Source organism: Falco cherrug, chromosome Z (genome assembly GCF_023634085.1).
Source record: "Falco cherrug isolate bFalChe1 chromosome Z, bFalChe1.pri, whole genome shotgun sequence".
NCBI classification, from domain to species: domain Eukaryota; kingdom Metazoa; phylum Chordata; class Aves; order Falconiformes; family Falconidae; genus Falco; species Falco cherrug.
In genome coordinates, this window is record NC_073720.1 from 19,142,398 (window position 1) to 19,167,441 (window position 25,044).

General features: G+C 36.6%; 1 protein-coding gene across 6 annotated transcripts in view; it reads right to left on the minus strand.

The window, feature by feature from the left end:
* Nucleotides 1-25,044, minus strand: part of ARL15 (ADP ribosylation factor like GTPase 15) — a 224,703-nt gene that overhangs the window by 116,400 nt on the left and 83,259 nt on the right. For all 6 annotated transcript variants that reach the window (XM_055699176.1, XM_055699175.1, XM_055699172.1 and 3 more), the window contains one exon: nucleotides 16,206-16,414. In XM_055699176.1, coding sequence (XP_055555151.1) covers nucleotides 16,206-16,414 — 209 coding nt within the window. The remainder of the gene's footprint in view (nucleotides 1-16,205; nucleotides 16,415-25,044) is intronic.

The following is a 25,044-nucleotide window of genomic DNA, read 5'->3' on the forward strand; positions in this document are numbered from 1 at the left end:
CTAAAAATTGTGTTTTGAATATAAATTCAGGAGTTTAAATCCAATCTTAATTCAGAAAATAAAATTAATTTTCAGTTGCATGAAAATAACCCAATGAACTTTGGCAGATTTTTCCAGCATTCTAAGTATTTTAGTCAAATGACTAACACAGCGAGTCCCTGACTGACTGAGCAGGGCAAGTCAACTCTTCCCTCATTGCCTCGCCACAATACCCAAACAATACACACTGTATTCTCAAGCACTTCCAGTTGCTCATTGCAGGTTGTCAGAATACTTAAAATTGTACTTTTCAGAACACAGAAGTTGAAATAATTGTAAAGCCCCATAACCACAAACCTATTATACTAGTTTGTTATTTAAATGATTTGCATAACTACTCCAGTCAAAGGCAATATTGTGATGTAAACAGCAACGTATGTATGGTGCAGGACTCCTTATGACTGATACCACAGCTCTTTAGTTTGGGTATATCAGTGTCTGTGCACATAAACACACTTTGATGTTGGCTATATCAGAGCCACCTTGGAAAAGCAGAAAAATGGAAATGGAAAAAGGAATGGAAAAATATTCCGTTATTAGAGTCACAGTACCAGCTGGGACACAATGGTCTTGTTTTCTGTTCTGTTCATCCAAACTTCTGCTCTAAGTTCTTAATCCCTGGTTCAGATTCAAACTTTCATTGGAATCACCAATAATTAAATGGCTATAAGCTTTGTGGTTGCAGCTGACAGTCTACCAGAGTGCTTAAATTCCTGTAAAATGAATAGCAGACTGTTTCCTTACCTCAAAGACAACAAGCAAATACATTAAGAGACTGCCATATTACAACACTACACTACTATTTCAGTTAAAAGACTTCAGCAGGGGGAGGAAGACACATGAAAAGATCTAGCCAGCCTTCTGCCTAAAAACCACAGTGGAAAGGGCAGTGCAGTCCCAGACGCAACGCCAGCTACCTCTGGTACAACAGTTTGTAACTGAGGTCTCTCTTTAACTCAGTTTTTGTGTGACTGAGAATAAAATGGAGTAGAAAGAACAGAAATACAATTATGAATCTGAACCTTCATGAGAAGCACAGTTTTGCATAATATTCTGCATACAAGCAGCTCGATTTCTAGTCTCCCCTCAGCCATGGTTCTACCTAGGGCATCAGTCAAGTTCCTCATTTATTTATTGGTCTTCTCCGTGCAAGCCCCTTCTGCTTGGACTGGCTTCTACAGCTGTGTTTTTAGGCACAGTTCTTAGCTCCTTCCCAGCAGAGTGTTGGTTACAGCTGCAGACTCTAAATGACATTTTTATCAAGCGATACTTAATACACAGTACTTCACTGTGTATTACACTTGGTCTTCAAATGCTTTATGAAGATTCAGACCTATGCACATCCTGATCAACAGTACACAGAAGAGGATTCAAACACAGACCATGACTGAAACAAAACAACTCATGGAGGGGTCATGTGCCTCACTGCTAGACATGGTACATTTTTAAATTATCTCTCAGCCGGGTTCTACCAAAAATGGAGATGCTGCTTTGTTGACCTACCCGCTGAGCACAGCTCACTTCTGAAGCATCCATCCCCCTGCACAAGAGGTCAGGGACATGATGATCTGCGGCCTTCCACATGCACAAAAAACATCAGCCAAATCCTGGGCCATATTAGCCACAAGAGCAGACCCTTTAAGGTTTGACCCAGTTTGGCCACTAACACACATCCTCCTCACTCAGTCATGCTGTCAAGTAAATGTCAACAAACAAACATGCAACAAAACAAAAACTTAATTCAATGTTCCTGATTTCAAAACAGGCCGTTCTTCAGTCAATAAACATTCCTTCTACACTACAAGTAAGTGAAAGGTGACTAGCAGGCAAAAAACTTTTTAAATGCCTGGAGAGTTTGGAGAGCGTTTGGAAGGAATAAGCTTGCCAGAAGCTGCTGGCCAGCACACTTAACACCAGCACAGCCGGCAACGGGATATCCAAGCATGCATTTTCGCTTCCTTTCCCAGACATAGTATTACCACCCTCACCTTCTTATTTATGCAGGGGAAGGGTGGCATTATTGAATTCATTTTCTTAGTTAAGCAACATTTTTTCCTGTTGCACTGAACAAATGACTTCCAAAAGAAGAGGTAGCCAAGTACATCTGGAGAGCATTTTAAGCCCATTTTACAGTTACTAAAATCTGAATTGTCAGTCCACTCACACAGCATAACACTTCATTTTTATGCAACAGATTAGCTACTGCACTCCCAGTTCAGAATATTTTTAGAGGTACATTTCTCAAATATAACCTGGAGACACAAATAATGACTTAGAAGAAATGTAAGAAAGGCACACCCATTTTCCTTAGTAAGACAGCACCTGCAACTACTTTTATATTTTGTTTCTCCGATTTTGCTAAAACTTTCTAGTTGCATGATGTGAATTAAATCATAACCACTTCACACCATTACAGATTTTACAGTGGAAAACCTGCAGGAACTGCAGCTTAACCTGTAGGAAGGTATAACGCTTTGCTGCAGGTTATATATATTGTGACATGCAGATAAATAGAAAAAAAAAAATGTTACATTTTAGTAACTATCTCAAAAGTTAACATCTCTGTCTTACAATGCTTTCTTAAAAGGCAATTACAAACCAGAAGGAAAATTTTCCAAAAGCCTGCATTTGGCCATATCCCCTTCTTTTGTGAGAAGTCTTCCTGAACCAAGTAACAATATTACCATGAAAAAGATCTTAAACTTTTCATGTAATACCTGGCAAGTTATGTGAAAACAAATTACATGGCAGCAAACTTTTAAAAAAGAATGTCCTGACACCAAGCTGCAAGAAGTGTTCATGACTTTAAGATACCCAACAAAAATATACAAAAATTTACCATGTTCTTCAGATCTGTAAGTAGCATCTACTCTTCCACTGCCTGCAACTGGCAGCATCAGTACATTATTCTATTTTTGGATTTATTTTTGTTTATAACCCAATTTTGAAATACTGCTTCAGTGTCTTGATTCCTAAACAAATACCCTCAAAAGCTAGTCCAGCAACATACATTAGTCTCTTCTCACTGACCAAATGCCTTGTAATAAGCAGATTGGTGGAGATGACTTAATTCAGACACACTGAGTAACTGAATAATTAAATCAAATAGAAGAGCTAATAAAGAGTGCACAGACACTGCACAGACAACGTTATTTAGGGAATGGAGAAAGTGGAAAGAGAATAGTGTAGCAAAGCTTAAGTGTGTTTTGATTCAGTATTCTGATTTGTTAAACATTTTCCCATCATTTCATGCCCTAATAAGTTTCCATTGACTAACATGACCTAAAGCTACAGAGAAAGCTAGTCAAATGCAGAATTTCCTAGAATGTATCTCCACCGAGTTGCTGCAACTAAACATCAGTTAAAATAATCAAGAAAATGGAAACATACCCTAGTAAAAATTGTTTAGACTAGTCCTTCAGTCTAGTAACTGCTAAGCTACTTTGGACACTATGGTGTTTCAAAGTAAGTTCATTCTATACCAAAATTCTAATAAAGAAGTGAATTTTACAATGTGTTAAAACCAGGACTGACACACTGGGGAAGTCACTGAGAAACGCAGCACTGTATATAGAAAATGTACTTTGTTTCCCATGTTCAACTGTTATGTAAACTCCAGTTTACCAGGAGGTAAAACCATACCATATGTTCATTGCAAACAAAACAGGATCAAGACAAACCAAAAAAACCCTGAGTACCACATATTAATACATAAACCAATGCAACTAAAAACCAGAAGTTAATGTTCAACATGATTAGACTGACATCCTATAGTCTTCTTCTTTTAATCAAGAAGACACACTCCCTTAATGTCAATGAAATTATACAAGTGGTCAATGGGAGCACAGTTCCTGAAGTCAAATAAGAAAAATTCTTTTAATTATGGTCAGCTGTTATCAGATGTTTAACTTTCTATTTACTAGTTGTAATGAGACACACAAAGATCATGACAACAAACTCTGTCCATCTAGTACAATCTAAGTTAACACACTTGTATGACGATTGTGGATAACTGACTTCTTGACAGGCAGGAGGAGTAAGAATCAATTAGTGAAACTTCTGGTAACAGACAGAAAAGAGTATCTTACCCCTAAGACCACCCATTTATTTTATTACCTGCTGCTTCAATGCACAATGATAATATAGCTAAAAGGCTGCACTTCAATTTTCACTAAAGCCAGCCAGATCAGAAATAGCAATTACAAGAGTTTGCTATGAGTTAAAGGCTATCAATGCAACAGCTTAAAAGGATATTCTGTATGGTAGTTGTAGTCTTCACATCACAGAGATTCAAGCCACTTCCAAGTAAGTGAATGAAACAGAAGAGGAAATGTAAATTCAGAAATTGGTAGCTCAAACTTTTTTTCTTTTTGCAATTGCAAAGCAGCAATAAAAAATTTGCAAATACTAACCAAAGATGATGAAATATATTAGCCTATCTTAAGGAATGGCTGTCAAGTCCAATTCAAGTTTTAGGAAGCAACCTTTAGTATTAGGAAAAACTGTTCTTCAGAATATAAAGACAATAGGTTTTTTTGGTCTCTGTACTGGTAAACATAAATTTAAGATAAATCTGTGTTCACTTCATGGCCAATGGCATGAAGATCAGTGTTTAATGTTCACTCCAAAAGAAACAATAAAGGATATGACAAAAAGAAAAAAAAATCATAGTACGTTGTAGAAAATTTGTAATCTACATTCCTGGGAAACTGGTGCTAGAATTTTATTTTTACATATATATGCATGTGTGTATATATATATATGTGTGTGTTTAATAATAAATACAATTAAAAATTATATATCATACAAACATGCATAGACATACACTCCACAGATCTCAAAATAAGCAGCACGGGCACATAATTAAGGGGTCCCCAGGGCTCATAAAGAAAGTGCAACGACCTTGTTAGTGTTTGGCCTTTCTTTCTCACCCAGTCTCATTGTAAAACAGTCAACCATGAAAGTACTTTAAAAAGCTGGTTTTCTTTTAATATTTACAGCATGATTTTATAATGTATCTTTCAAGTTTTAGAAAAGCTGGTACTTCTGTATATCTTCCTGGCAAATTCAACATGAACCACAAACTTTCTAATTTACAACTTTCAGAAATCTGAATGCTTTTGAATACCAGGATTTTCAACTTTGCAATTTAATGGCAACCCTGCCTTTGGCCTTTCCTGACCTGTTGTGAAGTAAATCAGGCACACTAATGTGGGCTAACAAGTCTTTTTCACACTGTTCGATCACCCTGCATCTTTTTTCTCCACAGACACCGCCTCTCTCCCACTCTCTGTCTAGCCATCCTCCCTCAAAGCAAACAAAATGGTCACTGTAACCCTGCATTACTGCTCATTAGATCACAGGTTAGTCAAGTGGAACTGCCCGAGGTTCCCAAAGGAGAGCTATACTTCAAAAATCTGTCCATGTCAAATGAAGAAAAAAACCCTGAGCGTGGGGTCACCCAGATCAATGATCAAAAGAGACTGAGAATAGTGGAGGGAAAAAAGAAAAAAAAAAAAAGAAGTTTTTTTTGTTAAAAAACAGCCTTCTGTATAATAAATCAGAATACAAAGATACTAAGCTTTTTCTCTCGCTTAACAACACTCCATTTTGTCTTTAAAATTAAATAACTTGTTCTTCTAAGAGTAAGATTATTTTTTAAGTGCTAAGAGTGAGATTTCAATAAACCTCAAAATGACCTAAGAAAATCAGGAAAAGAAATAATAATGGAAAATAATGGGGATTTTCTCTCCATCATATAAATACTTAATTAGTAAAAAATGTAGTTAAAATCAATTTTCATTCAATTATCACTAATTTAAACGAATTATGCATTATGAAATTCATGAAAAATGATACAGGTAGTATGCCCAACGAAGAAAGTAGTCAACCAAAGTCACGTATTTTGAATTCCTCTGGTACATGACAGATGTGTAGGCCTATGCAACCCTTCAAAAATATGCAGCACAACTTCTGTTCATCTTTTAAGAACATAGAGGAAATTATTAAAGACAACTAAGAAAATCACAGAAAAGTCCAAAACAAAAACATTATTACTTTAAAGTAACAACTTTACCTGTAAGTAAGATTCTGATGCACAGAACAGACCAAATTACTCAATGGAGAGTGGCTGTTTAACAAGGTTCTGTGCAGACATCTGCTTTTGAAAGCAAAATTGCACAGTCTCTACTTACCCAGAATGAATGAAATATGACGAGATTAACCTACAAAATGCATTTTAAAAATCACATAGATAACTCTGCTTATTCAAAGTCGATTATGTATTTTTAAAACAACAAACATAAATTGTGCCACCAATGAAAACACTGCAGCAGCTAAAGGGACCCCAGTATCTCCTGCAATATTGGTGACAGAGCATCTTTTCATTTACAGCTCTGAAGTGCTTCTTTCTTCTGTCCTAGAGAGTAAATCAAATTTCCCTCTCTTCCTTCCTTTATCCTCAGCCCTGAATGAAGGCATAATTAGGGAAGAAGAAGAAAGGTATCCAAATTGAAACAGAGTATTTGGTTGTAGATTTACAGTATGGTCTGTTGCAAAAGTATTACTGCAACACAACAAAGCAATAGGAAATTAAAGGAAAGAAATCCTTAAGATGTTTCATACAATTTGCGTACATAATTTTTTAGCATTTATTACCACTCCATCATCAAAACCAAAATGTGAATGCAACTGGTGTGATAATACCTTATGAAAGAACATTGGAAAAAGTTTGCAGAACAAACCTGTATTGACAGAGACACAGACGGGACAACTTAATTTTAAATAAATACTAGCAAATGTGTAAGATATAGACAGTAATCCCAATTAACCTCCTCTATACATATGTGTGGATGAGATAAAAAGCCTTTTAAGACGAGCTCATTCGCTAATGCAGACTGGGACTTTTATTGGTGTTTTTTTTAATAGTTTGCTAGATGCCTCACAATGTGTATTAATATTTGAACAAGGAACTTCAGTGTGCATTAACGTTAAAAACGCCTACGCACAAATACTGGGTCTTTATTTTTAAGACCATATTTCTGACCCTTGCAACTCTGCATCTGATCAAAATACAAACAACCAAAGATAACAGAGAAGATCAGAAAAGTAAAAATACTGAGAAATTTTGTGTACATATTGTCATGGATTATTCAATGCACTGTTAGTACTCTATTCTTGTAAACAGCAGGGGAAAAAAAAAAAAAAAGAATGACCTGTTTGAATCTGAATAATAAATTAATACATTTTCAGTAAGAAAAAATCCTCAAGTTTTGTTTTTGGGGTTTTTTTTAGTAAGTTTCCTAGTTTATTTGTATGATCCTTTACTACCAGTTGTTTTCCAGACTAACTCAAAATTTTGGGCTGTTCAGATTCCGGCAGGACAAGTTACTGTTTAATGTCAGACTGCTGTAATAAATTTTCTAAACATTTAAGCTATTTTCAGAAAACATTTACGCTTATAAAGATTCCACCATGACTAACGATATGCTGCTGTATCAACAAATCATCATTAGAATAATGTCATTATATTCAAAACTCTGCTTCTATTCTAATGACGATGATTGTTCCCAGATGCTAGAAAGTGGATAATTCATATTTCTTCAGAGGTATGTCTGCATCTGCTGCTGAATCACTGCAAGAAGGGGATGAGAGAATGGTTTCCTCTTTTTGAACGAAATGTCATTGTGCCCTGGACATGGACACTGTTCGCAGCATACATCCCTGCAGAAGGCAGCCTGCAATGGAATACTTCAAACAAAAAAAGCAGTACTCCATCCTCAGGCTCCCTGAACTATGGGACCCCTCACCACTTTTCAACTTGCTGAACTCGCTTCTGTTCTTCATTTCTGTTTCAACCCCAGTGTGCTCCCTACTCATCTCTTCTGCTTTACTGCCAGTAAAGTCTTGGGAAGTGGCAGGGAAAAAGGTGCATGAGATTTGTCACCAGTTCCATTCCTCCTGTTACTCCCTTATGTCTGCACTATCCCGTTTTCAAAAACTGCAATGTCCTGTCCAACACTCAAGCTCATAACCTGGGATTTCTGGCTTCGCTCACACCTACACAACAGCATCCAGGATTTTTCCAGAAGCATAATGGCTTGAAGGAATCCCAGGGGGGAGAAAAACAGTTCCAAACTGAGAAGAGATAGGAAAGGATTTAACCTCACCTTGTTACAGTAGGTCTTTCCTTCTTGGTCTTTGACAACTGCAGTGTTGTCCCCATCAACATACATCCAGAATGCTGATGCAAAAATGGTCCCTTTCCTATCCTGTCACTAGGAAACACATCATTGTTTCATGAAGTCTTACATGTGTGCCACCATCTCCACCCCCAGAGCTGCATGCTTCACTACCTCACATAGGAATTTTATGCTCAGCCATCTAATCTAAAGCACTTTCAGCCTCCGATGGGCTAATGACCTATCAATTTTCAGTTTTGCTTTCCCTCACACTACAGCTCCTATTCAAGAGAAATTCCCCTCAAGCATCTTCAGAAATGCAAGTTTGAAGAGGCACCAAAAGCATCCCATACCCAAACTGAACTCTGAGCACCTTCTATTTGATGCAGGTTTAAAGAAACCACATAGACATGTTCGCAGCAAGATTTTCAAGATGTTGGGAATTACAGACAATATTAATACATATTACTTTACAGCACAGTTAGTGCTGCTGCAGCTGGAAAGTTTCTACTTTTAGGCACATAATTAAATTCAAATTTTAAATACCTGCAGAGATATGAAACGGACAGATTTTCCCCTGAACCTCCCTGGCATGACCAATAAAGATGCTCATCATGATCTCTCCCCCCATGCAGTATGAGTATCTAATTCCCACAGAATGGACTGAGACCAGAAATTTGTTTCATACACTGTATGACTACTCTAATGTAACAAAGATTATGTGATCATAATCAACTTGAAAAAAAGCTTATTTTTACATTTACTTCTGTTACATTGAGTATCACATATAAATGATACAGAAAAAAGTTCAACTATGCAAAATGATTGGTGAGCTTGGTACATAGCACGTTCACAATATAGTTAACTTCCCTTCAATCAGTAAACTTATTTTAGCACTGAAGACATTCTGACACTTTCACTTTAAAAAAAAAAAAAAAAAAAAAAAAAGGAGAGAGAAGGATATGTCTCCATGCTTTAAAAAGTAAAAAGCAGCAGCTTGTATACTTGCACTCAAGAATTCATTCTAATAAATATAAGAAGGATGTCTGAAAGAAAACCACATCCTAATTAATTTATACAATAGCAGAGTTTTCACAAACTTGATCTAATGCATTACTAAATACTTTTCCATTCTTTTTCATCTGATCCCGAGACCTTTTTTACAAAAATTGTAGAGCTGTATTTGGCAAAGTCATATAGCTACTGTTTTATTCCATTTTATATAGTTATTTCTTCTGAAAAAAAAATACATCTTCTCTTGCTCACGCAAAATGTCTCAAACAGTAATTAAATTTTTAAGCATTCAGGAATTCCTCTGAACAGCAGTTATCACAGACCTAGAGGCCCTAAAGGATCATAATGATCCTGTAGTCAGATTTGTACCCAAAAGGCCTCAGGATTTCATTTAATTCTCTACTACAGCCCAGCAACCTTTGACCAAGCAAAAAAGGTTTCAGAATGAACTCCAAAAAGCTGACTCTTCTTAGTTCCAGGAGTCTTTAATGAATACTATACAAGCATTCATAAGTATAGAAATATTTATGAAAAATATTTACTAAAAGATTAATATGGACTTTTGTATCTGAAAACATTTGAAAGTTTGTCTAATCACTTCACTTTTTATTTATACAGACTATGCTCTACCTTCACAGCCACTATGTTTAGTTCTGCAAGTGCAACCAACTCCTCCTCTTTAAAGGACATTACATTTTTTCTTCCAAATTCAGCTTCTTCTCATTTTAATTTATTCATATGGTCACTTGCATTTTACAGTAATATTTACTACCCAACTTGCTATTAGTATGATCATTCTAACTACGCAATGATTAAAGCATACACTACCTGCTAAATATTTATGCTAAACACAGTCTTGCAACTGTATGAAATTGTTTTGCTGTTCACATCTAGCTAGGATGTGGATCTACTCACAGATTATTTTTATTCATATTATCGTTTTATATTGTATTTTATTTACATTACTTTATCTTAGGATCTTTTCATATCTCAATCATCCATCAGATCTGAAGAAATTCTTTAATCAGAATGGGAGCTCCTATGAGACATGTAGATAGAAATTATTTCTGCATTGTTCTAAACATGGCAAAATTTGTATTTCCTAAGCATTAGTTTAATAAAGTCCTCCTCTCCTGCATATGTGTTCATAACTGAGGTCTGACACATAACTCCTCTGTTCCTGCAAAGGCCACAGTTGTGAAGGAAACAGCCAACACTCAAAACAGCAGAATCCAGCTCCAAAACAATCTTCAAATATCAGGGGATACACCTTGGACGAGAAGTATTTGCAGTAAGGGGATTGCAAATATTAAGGTCATTAGGTCCTGCTATCTCAAAACAGGGTAGGAATCCATATTTTGGTTATTTGCTGCTGTAATCTGAAGATAAATCATTTCAGATACGCTTTCTTGAACCAAAAATCTGCCCCCAATTTAATTTTGCTATGGATATCCCTGTCATAAAGTACACAGATTTGCAACAGCTGGCCCTTAAGAATTCAGGTAGGTGAACTATTTTGAGAGGCTTGACCGGGGTCAGGACGGGACAGATTGCAGAGAGCTCTTCCATTTTCACTCTCTTGTTTCAGGCTAAAATACTGTAGTACCTGCTGCTGGATGCATCGTCTGCTCAAAACTGTTAGCTGAGATACTGCATACTCTCTGAAGCTAAACCTCCTCACACGTCACTGTCCAATGCAGTTTCTCAGACTGTTAGTAATGACATCTCTAACTGGTATGTTGAAAGGGTTTCCAAAAAGAAAGCACTTCCTCCTAACTAATAGAAACTACAAAAGGTGTGAATTATGGCAAAATAGTAAGAAGACACCAAAATAAAGATAATTACATCCTGGAATCAAGCCCATCACGTGGAGCCAAGTCAGACTATAAAACGTCAGCAGCCCCAGAAAGTGCAGTTTCTACAATGCTCCAGCATGGCACCACCAGTAAGAGCCTGCACCAACTCTGACAAACCTGGACATTCCCTTGCAATGGTTAATTAGTTTTGAGAGACTGAAGGCATCAAGATGACATTGTTTATGTACAAAATTATTTCCAGGCGCCAAAAACCAAGAAGAAACTGGCTGAGTAACAGACACTAGCCCTCACACCCCTAGGGTGGCTCTTTTCACAAGGAGAGTCACCCTCCACTTTTCTGCTGGCAGAAAACCGTATTAAACACCGTTCATGATTCAAAAGCCTTAAACTACTCTCACATACATACATCACAATCTATGTAAACATGGGATCGACCCTTCACACTTGCTTTTGAAAATTTGTAATTCAAATATATTTTAAATCTTGCTCTATCGAACCAAAAAGGAAAATGGGAAAGACTTTCCTCTGGAGTTTCACATGCACATCAGTACCGCAACTTTAAAGTAAAATCTTGTATGCCAGAGAAGAAAAAGCACTTATGATCAGCACACAACGTAAGACTACATAACCTTTTCACACTTTTTTTCTGACAATATTTAAAAAGATAATACAATCTTAAAATAGACTAAGACTTTTGATTCACTATCTATGAGTAAGTCTACATTAAAAAGTTCTAGCATTTTTTAAAATGGGAATTCGTAATGTGTCTTCAACTGATTTCCCCTGGTACTAGAGGTCAGCAATTTATATATATGAAAGAAATTTATTAATTGCCTACACTTTTGGATAACTAAAAGAAAACCCACTGAAAGGTTATACTCTATGAATGTCTTCACATATATGATCTTAGAACAGATTAGTTCAGTTGGAAGGCGCCTACAATGATCAAGAGCAACTACAATCTTGAAAACAGCCTTAAATATAAAAAAAACCAAAGAAACTCCCCAAAACCAACACACTGCCAAACATGTAGCTGCTTCACCACTGAACTGGCAAAGCTTCACGGTTTGACTGGGTTTCTCCTTTGGCCAGTCTTACATGGCTTTCAAAAGTCCTCAACACATTGAGATGAGTATTTTTGCTCAGCATAGCCTGTTCCTAAATCACAGTGGTTACGGACAACTACCAATGCATCCTATATGCAACTGCTAAATATTGGTCTGACCTGGGAGCAAAGTGACTCTCGGTTTGCATACTGGTTCTTATCACACGAATACACTGCCATATCCAGCTTCTGGTATTATTACAGGAAGTAGCATACGTTCCAAAATAAAAATCAAAAAGTTGGTAACGATAGTCATGATGCTGTTGCCTAACAAAGCAATTTACAGTGCTTTTATCACCATAAATTTCCTGTAATATTTGAAGGCTGTAACAGAAATTGGACTAATCAAAAACAATTGTTATAATTAAAAGCACTTTTGTGACGGAAAACGAAAAAGCACACTCCTTAAGCAAGGTACTTATTAAAAAAATACATAATTAGGTACTCTGTTGCTAGGTACACAGTGGCCAATCTGATAGACCACCATCTTCCATTCTGTTGAGTAATTACACTTATTTTTCACTTTTTTTCCACTCTTTTTATTCACTAATCCAGGAGGTTTCCAAAAAAGCAGTCAGAACTCACTTAGATATGATTAATTCTTCATTATTGCAATTTTAATATAAAGTAAGGTTATTTTGCAGCATATCTATTAACTCAAATACAACTGTTTGAGTTTTACAGTTTGGTTAATATATGCAGTCTCCTCTTCAGCAAGGCTCGGTCAAAACCACTTGGCAACTATCTGAGAACACTTAAATATGCACTACCGTCACCCGAAAACCAAAACAACTTACAAGTATCTTTGACATGGGAAGGTGGAATAAATACCATTGAAGCTGACATAAGAGAAGTAAGAGGCACAGTACCTAAAATGAAATCTTCATTTATATTTTCTAGAATGTCAAATTTTCTTTCTTGATTTCATTTAAAAATCAAAACAAGTAGGAAACAGACACCCAGAAACTGAACACAGGAAAAAAGGATTACATTTACTGATCAGCATTTCAGCTTAGCTTCTCCTGTAATATTTCCTGATCACTTCAATTATATGAAGTATATTCTCAAATCATGTCTGCAAAATAATGTTAAATAAATACATTTCATAAATTAAACAAGTTGTCTGACTATTCTTACAAACAGCCATTATAATTTTTAAATGAACTATTTATGACATGGCTTAATACTTGTAGCATGCAGCTTTTACAATACCATTTCTACCTAAGCAATCCATGGAGAAAACACTAAAATAAAATAAAAAAGTCTGAAAAACTGAAGCAACTGCACTTCCCAACCATAAATATAAGTAACATCTGTTGCAGAAACTTCCTGGCAATAGTACAGTTTTGTGAAGGATTTCTGTTGTAGATAAATATTCTTCTACAATTCCTACTACACACCACTCAAGACATTTTCTTTAATTATACTCCAAGGAGTCCTTTCATATCCATTAAAGAAAGGCAATCTGATGCTAAAAAAATGCATACATACTTCTAAATTTCAACTGTGATTCATCTGTCTTCCGACACATAAAAAAACCCAAGGAAATACCTATAATTAATGGACTTAGTTCTGCAAAAATGTCTAATAAAACTCTCAATGCTCAACATATTATTTTTGTTAAATGCTCAAATAGGCTCTCTTTGATAAGGAATGGTCTTATGATTCAGCATTTTACTTTCATTTCACAGCTCAATAATGAGGATAACAGCATAGCAAAGCCTTTAGGAAAGCATTTTAACGTTGGCAATATTGACCAAATTAGGCTCCCACCTTGCATTCACAGTGAACACTGGACATCATTTTTGCAAGTACAAACTAACAACTTTGTGACATTCTCCATTTTTTTTTTGGGGGGGGGTAATTTTGTTTTTTACTATTCTTAAGTAGAGAATTTCAAAGAAATATACTGAGCTTTTGATATAGGTTTTTTTGAAAATATGCATAAACTGTGCACATTTAGCAAAATTCTGGTATTCAGCATTTCATACAGACTCAAAGTAGAAATCAAGACTTATTTGCTATGATAATACACAGAAAGATTATTATTTTTAAAGAGCATGCAGTAGAAACATACTTACATGCTATTGTAAGCATATAAAAAGGTACTCCTCTACTGAGATAGCAAGCAATTGATAGTGATGGATGAGGAGAAAATGAGGATACTGACAATAAAAGAGAAGAAATACTAACACTAAATACACAAAAGATTCAGTTCAGGCACAACATTTATCCACATAGGCTCAATTGCAAAATGGAGAGTTAACATACAATGTGCTGTAAAGCAAACTAACTGGCATTTTTATCACTACTCTTACAAAACAAGACAAGGAACATTTCTTAAATAATAATCAAAATCCTCAATTAACTTCAAACCAAATTTGGCTATCTGAAAAAGGAAAAAAGTAGAAAATTAAAAAAATACTTAAATCATATGAAAAAAGCTTTCTGTGGATGGAAACTAATCTGTATTGCTCTATGAAAAAAGTAAAAATCAAAACACCTTAGATATATTTGAAAGAATAAAATGAAACCAGTTGTGTCTGTGATTTTTCTAGTGGAAGGTTTAGGAACACAGGAGTTGCTTTTACATTGCACAATAAACTAGAAGTTAATAAACTGATATACAAAAATCCATATCACATTTCCTGTAAATATTCATTACTTCTTCCTAAATCTGCTTTATAGATGAACAAGACCTAGAACTTCTAGATTCTATGATTCTACCTTTCTATCATATCTGTTTACCTTTTCATGTAACTTGATATACTAAATCTAAATGCCGCCTTTCTTTTTTCCTTTTTTTTTTTTCCCTGGTTTTTTTTTTTCTCTCCTCTTTTTCCTAGGCACAGACTCTCGGAGGAAAGGGCCAACTATTTAATAAAACATTTTACCACTGTAGCTTACACACTTTCGCTTACTCTCTTCCTCCAATATTAGAAACATCACTATAATCCTGTCACATTTACAATTCTTCTTAACACATAATAAACTTAACTTTTATCCTCTATTTCTTTTGGCTAAGAAAAGAGGCATAAATAGCAATAAAGCTGGACAGAAAGTATATACAACTATATGGTATGAATAGCAGTTATCCTACAGATCTGTTTTGCATTGAATTGGCATTCTTCAGAAAGATCATATTTTAGACAAAGAAGTGCATCTAAGAAAGCAACAAGTTTAATAGCACAGTAAGGTGCTGAAACAAGTTTCCACTCTACTGTATTTAAAACCACCACTTACAGAACAAGCAGGAGATTTCACATAAACTTTTTAATAGGAAGAGGCTTTTAAATGACATTTATGAACAGAATGACACAACCAAATTGTAACTTCTTCCTACAATTTCAGAAGAGTATGCAGAACTTCTCAAGAAGAATCAGTAACTTTCAGCATTTCCCCAAAGGTTTCTGACATAATAGGACAGCAAGTAACACAAATTTTTCAGAAACTTAAGAGCAGAAGGTACACTGAATGGAACGATTATATAATTTACTACGTGACAGCTACAAACCAGACAAAGACATTACCCCTTAAAAGAAAGAAATCAGAACAAGTTAAGGACTTCAGCACAAGAATTGCAACTCTGCCCTCACATCAGTATATAGCAGTTCAGAAAAAAAGCTTTTACACAGAAGACAACCTATGGCTGTAATCTACTGCTTTAAGCAGTTGCAAAGAATGGAGTAATGGGGTGCTGCAAGATTAAAACTAAGAGAAAATGAAAAACCAAGCTAAACAAAAAATCACCGTCCCAGCAGTTTTTGATAAGAGTAGTTTAAAAACATCTTTTCTTCCTTAAGCAAAATAAGGAAAAAGCAGAACTGTTTGTACCCAAGTATTACTTGTCTGTTTCCTGGACAACTAAGCGTGTATAGAGGGCACCGGGCTAAGCTCTTAGGGGCTGGGACTGCTCGTGGTCTCTGTACTTATAGTGAAGAGTAACTGAGGCCAGTCCTTAACTAGGATGTCAGGGTAATGAATAATAACCAGGTCAGAGGTGTGCAAATAGCAAACACAAACAGGCAAGATGCTGCCGTGGTAACATACCTCTTGTATGGAGCGAGCTGCCGGTTTGTCTTGATGATTGGCCAGTATTAAAAACGGCAACGTACATAACTGTGGGTGCTGGAGAGCAGAATGCAGTTCGTTCCTAGCAGTTTCCAGATCATCTTCAGAGGAGGCGCTGTCTAATACAAATATTACCCCTTGGGATCCTTGGTAGTAACGACTCCAGTACTTCCTGATATTGTCAGCCCCTTCAAAGACAATAATAAGAACTAATTAAAACAATTAAAAATTGAAGAGATTTAACACTTGTATCTGAAAATAACCCTTCTATTAGATAAAAGCAATGGACTAAATTTTTTCTACTAATTAATTATCACTGAATTAATAAATAGGAAAAAGGTAACCATAAATCCAAGACACACAAATGTCAAATTAACATTGCTTTAAATAAGGAAGAAGTTTGTCCCAATGCCGTTTTCATCCCTGAAAGTTTCTACTCCATTAAGGAGTACTGGCAGAGCTACCATCTTCCAGCGCCACATAAACTAATCCTACACCTTCTCACTGAAGTATCTGGGTACTAATACCTAAACCTTTGCCCGTCCTTTTCTACTTAGCCCTGCAGCTCCTTCCCATAACCCATAGCTTCTGTCATAGCAGTTGCTCATTTCTGAGCATGATAAAGTCTTTAAGTTCATCTCCAAACCACCAGGCAACCACTCCACAATTGGGGGAAAAAGGTGTCAGGAAAGCCTGTTAAAGTAATTGGACACTTAATGAGGACAATGGTGATGCAATAGAGTTGAACAGTGAACAAGGAGCTAAAATGACAACATGCAAAGGCATTCATTTCAACTCCTTCTGCTCATTCAACCACACTAAGGATTCTGAAAGGGCCCAAGAGCAGACACAAGTGACTGTACAGGCTTATGTTCCACAGTAATGTTTAGGGCACAGTTCAGCAGCACTCAGCCATCTCAACAGAAGCCAAGCAGTAAGGTTACCTACAAAAAGCTTTTGTCTCCCCTGGAGAGCAGCGTACATTGTAACACTGAGGTAGGGGGAAAAAAAAATTGTATTTGACAGCTGTCAAACTATCTAAACTATGGTTCGGATATAGGCTATTCTTTGTATGTCTGAATCTGGCACTACACTCAAGGGGACTAACACTAAAAAGTGAACAGCAGTAGCAATACTCTAGTAGAAAACTTGACAGGTCTGCAAGACAGTGATTTGCAGAGATGTGCTGAAGGTAGCCTCCATAGGCCCTTCTTACTTTGAGATAGGGAGAAGTGAACTTTAATGTAAACACACAGATACCAAGTGCTGATTATAATAAAACTCGGTTTTTTAGTGAAACCAAACTGCACAGAAGTTCTGAACAACATGTAGGCACAAAATGGGAGTTTAATTCAACATAATTACTATAAAATTAATGCTATTTAAATAGTCGCTTAATTTACATGTTATGTAACAGAAAAGACATTCACTAAAGAAAGGTGAAGAAATCAGTATCTAAAAAAGAATTTACACCATGTACTTTAGGCATCCAATTCAACGTATTCAAATCTTGACCCACAGAGTTACTATCTTCTCTGTACTGGCCACACTGGAACTGTAAGGACTCCATGCCTGTATTCTGCACCCAGCACAATTTAGGTGGGTAATGAACTTTGTGAACACACACTTTTTCCCACACAGAATGCTGAAGTCATACCTAAACACTTCTGCAAGACATCTAAACTGTTGATTACTTAAAAGTAAATGGGCATGGGATTTAGTCAAGACCTTGCTTTATTTCTCTACTAATATAACCAGACTCAAAGTAACAATGTACAAACAGGACACCTTTCATTTATTTCATCATCAACCTCTGAAGATCAACATTACTTACACAAAAGAGGGACTTCATTGAAAGCTAATTCTATGTTTCTGTACCACCAGAATATCAACCAATTGTACTTGTAAAGAATTTCATAGCATCTGTTAGATGTCCCAGTCTTTCCAAACACCTGTCTATGTCAGAACCAAGTATGGCAAGTTGCTAGAGGGACACTATTTACATAGCCACACACAGCAGTCTGAAGTATCACATTACTTTAAAAAATGGTAGAGAATTATTTTCAATGAACTGAAAGGCCAATACCACGATCAGTTCTTTGAAGGTCTTTTCATCCTAGCAACATAACATCTGTCTTATTTACTCTAAGCTTCAGCCAGCTACTTTTCAATCACATGTCACTGCCGCCAGACTTGGGAGTCTTATCTTTACAACCATACTGTTCCTAAAGAGAAAAACTGTGTGGTGAACTGAAGAACATTTGATCTCTTGTATTCAGGCACATGGAAGAAAGCAGCTCACGGATCCCCATGTGGGACACCAGAGCCAGAGAAGCAGTACGCTGATTTGTTGACCTGTCCTTTTGGTTCAGGTTCTTTAGCTGCTCAACTTTGTTTCTCCACATCAACTGCCCCAAAAGGAAAACCACCAAAGTGTAGTATTGCTTTTTGCTCCAGCCCTGGCCAGTTGTCATTTCACAGTTACAAGAACCAACTAATAATGTCCAACAAAACCTGGTATTTCTTTCAGGATCTCCTATTAGAATAACAACATGCTCTGAACCTGCTTACATTTCATTCCTGAGGAAATTACAGCCTGAAGTTTAAGAATAAGAAAATTTGCACTAAGCAAGAGAGAGTCTGTACCTCGAGGTGCCATTTTAACTCATTTTCTGCCAAATGCATTTGAAAAATTATTATTGGCATCAATAAGCTATCAGCAACTGCAGAACACAATTTCTACAAGACAAGTAAGCTTACTATTCTTCTGCTTTAACTCCTCACATCCAGGGAGTGTAACCTAGTGCATTAGGTAGTATGTTGTAGAGCTACCCCAGGCAGAAAACACTGGCCTGTGAATAGTGATCCACACATCGCACTTCACAGCATGACAAACTCAGTCTCATCGAGCCAGGAGTTGTTTTTAGAAGCACAGTTTAGCACAGACTATCCAATAATTAATCCTTTATTCCAAAGGTTTCTAAGACAGGGATATGTGAAGTCTGAGTTCTTCAGCATTCCAGAATGTAATGTGCATCCATCCATTAAGCACCCTTGGCCTCTCAGAGAACACCAAGATAAAACCAGAAACTTAACTGGTACCCAAAATTACCTATCAAGCAATAGTAACACACGAGATAAGCATTTAGGTTTCAGTCTAATATTCGGTGTTTCTCTAACAACTTCACAGGCACACGGATGTTTCTTCAACCACTTCATGCCTAAATTATGAATAAAAAAAACAAAACCAGGAAAAGGGAAAAAAGAAGGTGGAGAAGAAAAGGGGGGAGTGGCAGGGGGGCAATGGGGAGAAAGGAAAATACGGGAAAATAGGGGTGGAACAGGGGGAAGAAGGGGGGAAAAGGGGGGAGGGGAAGAGTAAAAAGTCTCCATAACATCAGAAAGATATAACAAGAATTCACATGAGACTAGAGAACCTGCTACAGAAAAAGTTCAGTAAAATGTGACCTTAAGCATAGTACTTTCCTCAGACACAGGCAAGAGCCACGACTCATGACTAGGCATATGATTTGTTTTCCTCAGTAATGAACCCACAGGACTGGGCTGAGTCCTGTGATTTGATTAAACTGTCCCATTTACAAATAAACTGGGGGGGGGGGGCGGGTGTGTGTGTGTGTGTAAAAAACAAAACCATACAACACAGTCACGCTACTTATTAGGGAAAAAAAAACAACAAACAAACCCAAAACATTTCGTAAAACATAGTCTTGAATTACTTTATAAAAGCAAAAAACCCCCAAACCTCTCCTTACCGAGAAATGACAGAGTGCTGTAATTAAAAAAAACAATTATTCAGCATTACTACAAGCCAGGTTTATTTAACTAACTGTTCAAAATTTTAGAAAGTTTTAATTTATAATTTTTAAAATACCAAATAAATATTATTTTTTTTTATTATCTGCCAAGCGCATAGTGTGTCAATATTAACACCATTTATGATTTGTTATCAAAGCCAGTAGTATACCCTCAAATGCCCCCTGGAAGCTTGGGGGAGAAGAGTTTGAGAGCCATGTGCAGTTGAACACACATCCAAAACTGGCTGCACAATTACGCAGTCTTGTAAATGTTATACAAAGTGCAGAACTTCAAATCCTCCTTCCAACTATGAATACTATGTTTAGACCTCCATTCACAGAAGTTAGAGGCTACCTTCAACTCCCCCCTTTTCAATACTTTCAGGAGAACAAAACATTATCATTACTGAAAGCAATCTGAAGGTGTCAAATTTGTTACTTGTCAAACTTGCAGCAAGTCTCCACTGAGAGCACAATGAATGTCACAGAGCTCTTGTTTCAAGATAGTCTAGCCTGTGCGTGAAAGCTTTTTTTGACCTCAAAATACATCACAGCTCTAGAGAAGTTGAATGTGTAGTCTCAAATCCAAGAAGGAACTTTTTTACCTTCCCACCAAAAATAGCTAACCTGGGGCCATGAAAGAATGCAGGCTGAAAACATTTTTTCTACTACTTCAAATAGAACATCCACCCACCTGAAATAGACACCCACCTATTTTGAAGGTTTTGTAGTTGATTTAAAAACTGTATAGATAATTCCTCTTCTGATATAAAACAGATCTTTTCTAATCAGCAAAAAGGTGGAAAAATGCCAAGGAATATGTAAACTACACCACAAAATCTTTTTGCATTAAAGACTGGCCCATGGGTGGGGGAGTAAGAAGGAATGGAATCGAAAAAGAAATCTTTTGCCCATTCTTGCACAATTTTTAAATATAACCTACCCTCCTGCCCCAAGAAAATCTTACGAAAAGAATTTTGAAATAACTGTTTCTAAATCTACATAAAGTATATAGTGTCACTTGCCATCATCTTCTGACAAGGAAAACTGACGTGTTTTCTCAGGTAATCAGGAAGATACCTGAAATCTTAGAATTCTTAACACATTTTTTAGAGATATGGGTGATCCTTATCTGTCTCAGGCACTCTCTCTCTTTAGGTCTCCCAGTACCCCCTTGCAGAAATAACAGCATACAGACTTTTGTTTTTTGGTTTTTTTTAACACTAGCTATTTTTCAACCTGTTAGCTACTTTTTATTACAAATAAAGTAATAAATCCTTTCCAAGATACCTCCTTTGTACATACATGCAATTTGTCCACACTGACAGACACATTCATGCACAGATACAGAAGTTTCCCGCAGGCATAATGTCGGTCACTATTAGATGGCTATTCTGTATTGTTACTGCTTATAAGTAAGTGGCAATACAGATGCTAAACCAAAACCCTCCTCAAGGTTCAGAAATCCCACAACTTTTGCTTCCTAGTGTTTAAGACCAAGTGATCACAGCCTGCTCTCTCTAGCCTTTCAGGTAGTGCACTCCTGTGATCACACACAAGACACGGCAGCAGGGAATTGGCAGGTTTTTTTTCTTAAAGAGGCACATTTTGAGATTGCTAGATCAGCTGTAGTAACTGCAGCAATTCAACAACAATCTAAACAAACAGCATAAAAGAGAAAATCTTCAAAAACACTGAGAAATGATTTTTCTGCCTTTATATTCAATATATTAAAAAAATGAGAAACACACATAAGTTATTGTGCTTATCTTTCTTATCAAACTTAAGTTTATGGAAACCATCTCTGTCATCTCCTGTCTGCCTTCCAGTCTTCCCCTGTAAGATTAATCTGGAAGTCAAGCCTTCAGTATTTTCCCTATTAGCTAACTTAAGTGCTGTCTACAATTCTGAGTCTCCACCTGCTCTGATACTTAAAACTGTTAGAACAACATTCAGGTTGCAAGCACTTGGAAGTTTTAAGAACACCGTATTTACACTTGCCTGCAGAAAGACAATTCGAGCTACTTAGATTTGTATATTTTACTACCACCTTACAATAAAACACGCAATTTGAAACAAACATCTGTTCAGTCAGGAACATAAAGTTCATTAAAAAATCTTACAGATTATTTCAGAAGGAAGACAAGAAAATATGTGTCCTGCAGTATGCTCTAACATTTAATGTTGATGTCTGAAGCTTTAATAGTTTGCAGCAGGTGGCACAACATACTAAACTGGACTCCATGTATGATAGCCATTCTCAAAATCATCCCTGCTTCTTTTTTTAAGTTGGGTTTTTTTTGGTTTAATTTGTTGTTTGTTTGGGTTTTTAAGGCCCCAAACACAGCCCTATAGGGCTAACAAAGAATGACTGGCAACAAGAAAATCATCTGCTAGTTTCCTCTCTACCCATTACTTCATCTCTACCCTTCTTCCACCTCTGCTAGAGGACTCAGTAACACCCAGGACCTCGGAACCCGTGGCAAAACTCCCCAGGCTCTTGACTGCTGCCAGCACCCAGCAAGGCTCAGATCTACCCTCCTCTGAGCTGCGGTCACACCTTTGGTAACAGTGCAGGTAACCTCAAATAAAGCCCAAAAGGAATCTTTCTCTGTAGCACTTAAGACCAGTAGGCTTGTAAAGAAAGCAACAAGTCTACCACAGCCATGTATTTCTGTCTGTTTAGCCCTTCTGCTGACCGGCTCACAAAAGTTTGAATTGCTTTAGCCTTTGAAAGGATCAAGGCCTTTTCTGTCTAGAATCAAAGATTAAAACTTTTTGTTTTGTTTGCAGGGGAGCTCAGAAAATGCAGGTATCATTTCTGATGTGGAAGTAGGCTACCTTGCTCACCCTTTGATTCAGCCTGAAGAAAATGGAGTTGCAACTCCAAGAGGGGACAAAGGCTTTTTAGCAAACCAAAGGACCTAGTCTTCTCTCCACAAATCACCCCATCAACAAAAATCAACTAGCCCCCTCAGCTCACAGAAAATGTAACTGGGAAATTTTCTGTTTTGATTATCATACTGTACATAGCTTTGATAGGCATCGCTTGCATGGCTCCTACTTGTTTTGAATAAGATAGGCAGCAGGTTGTCTATTCACACTGTAAAAAGCTTATTGTAGAAAAAGAACAGTGCAAAGATTGCTACGTTGAATCCGTATTGGCACTTCCTTAGGACTCATGTTAACAAGATCCATAAACAGGTGTAAACGTTCTGTTTTATGCAATGAGCAAACCATGTGACAGAGCCTGGGCTTAGGTACCATTTGAACAGCAGGCATAGTATGTCTGATAGCAAACAGATCTAACTTTAATTGGAAGCTGAATGTCTCTGTGTGACACACCATTTATTGGTGGTTTCAGGTGGTGTGCCTCCAGGCTGGAATTTGTTAGAACAAAGAAAAAGCTTCCTATTTCCTTTGCACCTTCATTATCTACCTTGAGAATAAACCTCAGGGTTCAGCATCCCAAACACTGTTTGTTTCAGCAAAACACTGTCAGAACTTTCTGAACAAAAAATGTTATCATCTGCCTTATTTTTTCAGTCTTTCCCCACCCTGCTCTATGTTCATCATAAATAATTTTATCTTTAGTTCCCACCAAAGATTGCTGCACTGTAACAGAAAATCATCAAATCTGTAATTTCTTTCTGTCCCAGCACTCAGTTGAGTTGCATGATACAGACAGGTATTTCCAGTTATCCTGGTAAAAAGTACATTCTGAGACAATGTGGATGGCACATCTGCACACTTACCTAAATTACATATATTATTTTATGGACTAAATTCTTGGGAAGAAAATGTAATTTGTTTTAATTTCTCAGGGAGCAGGAAGGGATTATTGCTATATCAAAAAAGAAACTTTGAGAATGGGCAGTTCAACTCGGTCAGTAAATAAAGCAAGACCTTTTCAAGTAATTCAAGCAGTCCTATATTTGATTTGAAAGCTATATATATTATTACTTATTCAGGATCCACTTCCAATGTTTTTAAATGTTTATGACATTGGATAAAAAACTTATTTTCTGGGAGTAAGGCAGCCTGTCTTAGGAAACAAACACAATAAAGAAAATATCAGAAATAGGATTTTTTAAATTATATTCTAGTATCATGTACATCAAAGAAAATTTTCTGCAAAAAGAGCACAGCAAACATTGTTCCTGCCCTTAATCCTGAAGGATGATGAAGTGATAATCAGACCAGGTAGAGACAAAATCAGAGAGACTGTTTTACACACAGTTTGCCTGAAAATTTACAATCCCTACAGAAATGAAGACATAAAAATCTCGCTTCATTAGCAGCTCCAGAAAACAACCTGCACAGTTTACTGCAGTAAACTGCAGTTTACCTGCACTGCCTTCAACTTCAAGGAAGGATACTGCTTCAACCAAACAAAAATGACACTAAGTAGTCAGCATGTTTCACATAACTGCTTGACTGCTGAATATCACAACCTTAAACAGTATGACTTTGGCTATAAGTTTTTTAAATAATGGCTGTTTAATATGTTGCTGTATGAAGCTTTCAGTTACCTTAAATTAAATTAAAACTATATAGAACTTTACCCTTTGAATAACATGCAACAATGGACAGTGATTGTTAAGAACTTTCTACTTTCCTCCAAGTTTCCAAGATCAAATGTCTCGACACGGCCTCCATACTATGGTAAAGTGAACCTAAATAACAGTAAAGTAACAAATGAAGGCAAAAACCAGGAATAAGCACAAAATCATAGGCTTCTCTTCAACACCAAAAGCAGATATTGCAAAATAAAATTTAGCAGTGATAAATACGTTAAGATGCTTTTCTTCCTTTTCATACAACAGCAAGAGAGAAAACAGAAAGCTCAGACTTTCCATTCATCAAACAGGAAAACATCTCTCAACTAGAAGATTAAATGCTGACCACCAACTTTGGGAAGAATAAAAAAAACTCTTGGAAGCTTGCCTTAGGTCCCTTACCTAGGCAATGAAAAGCTGTAAGAATTAGTATTTTTCTCCAGT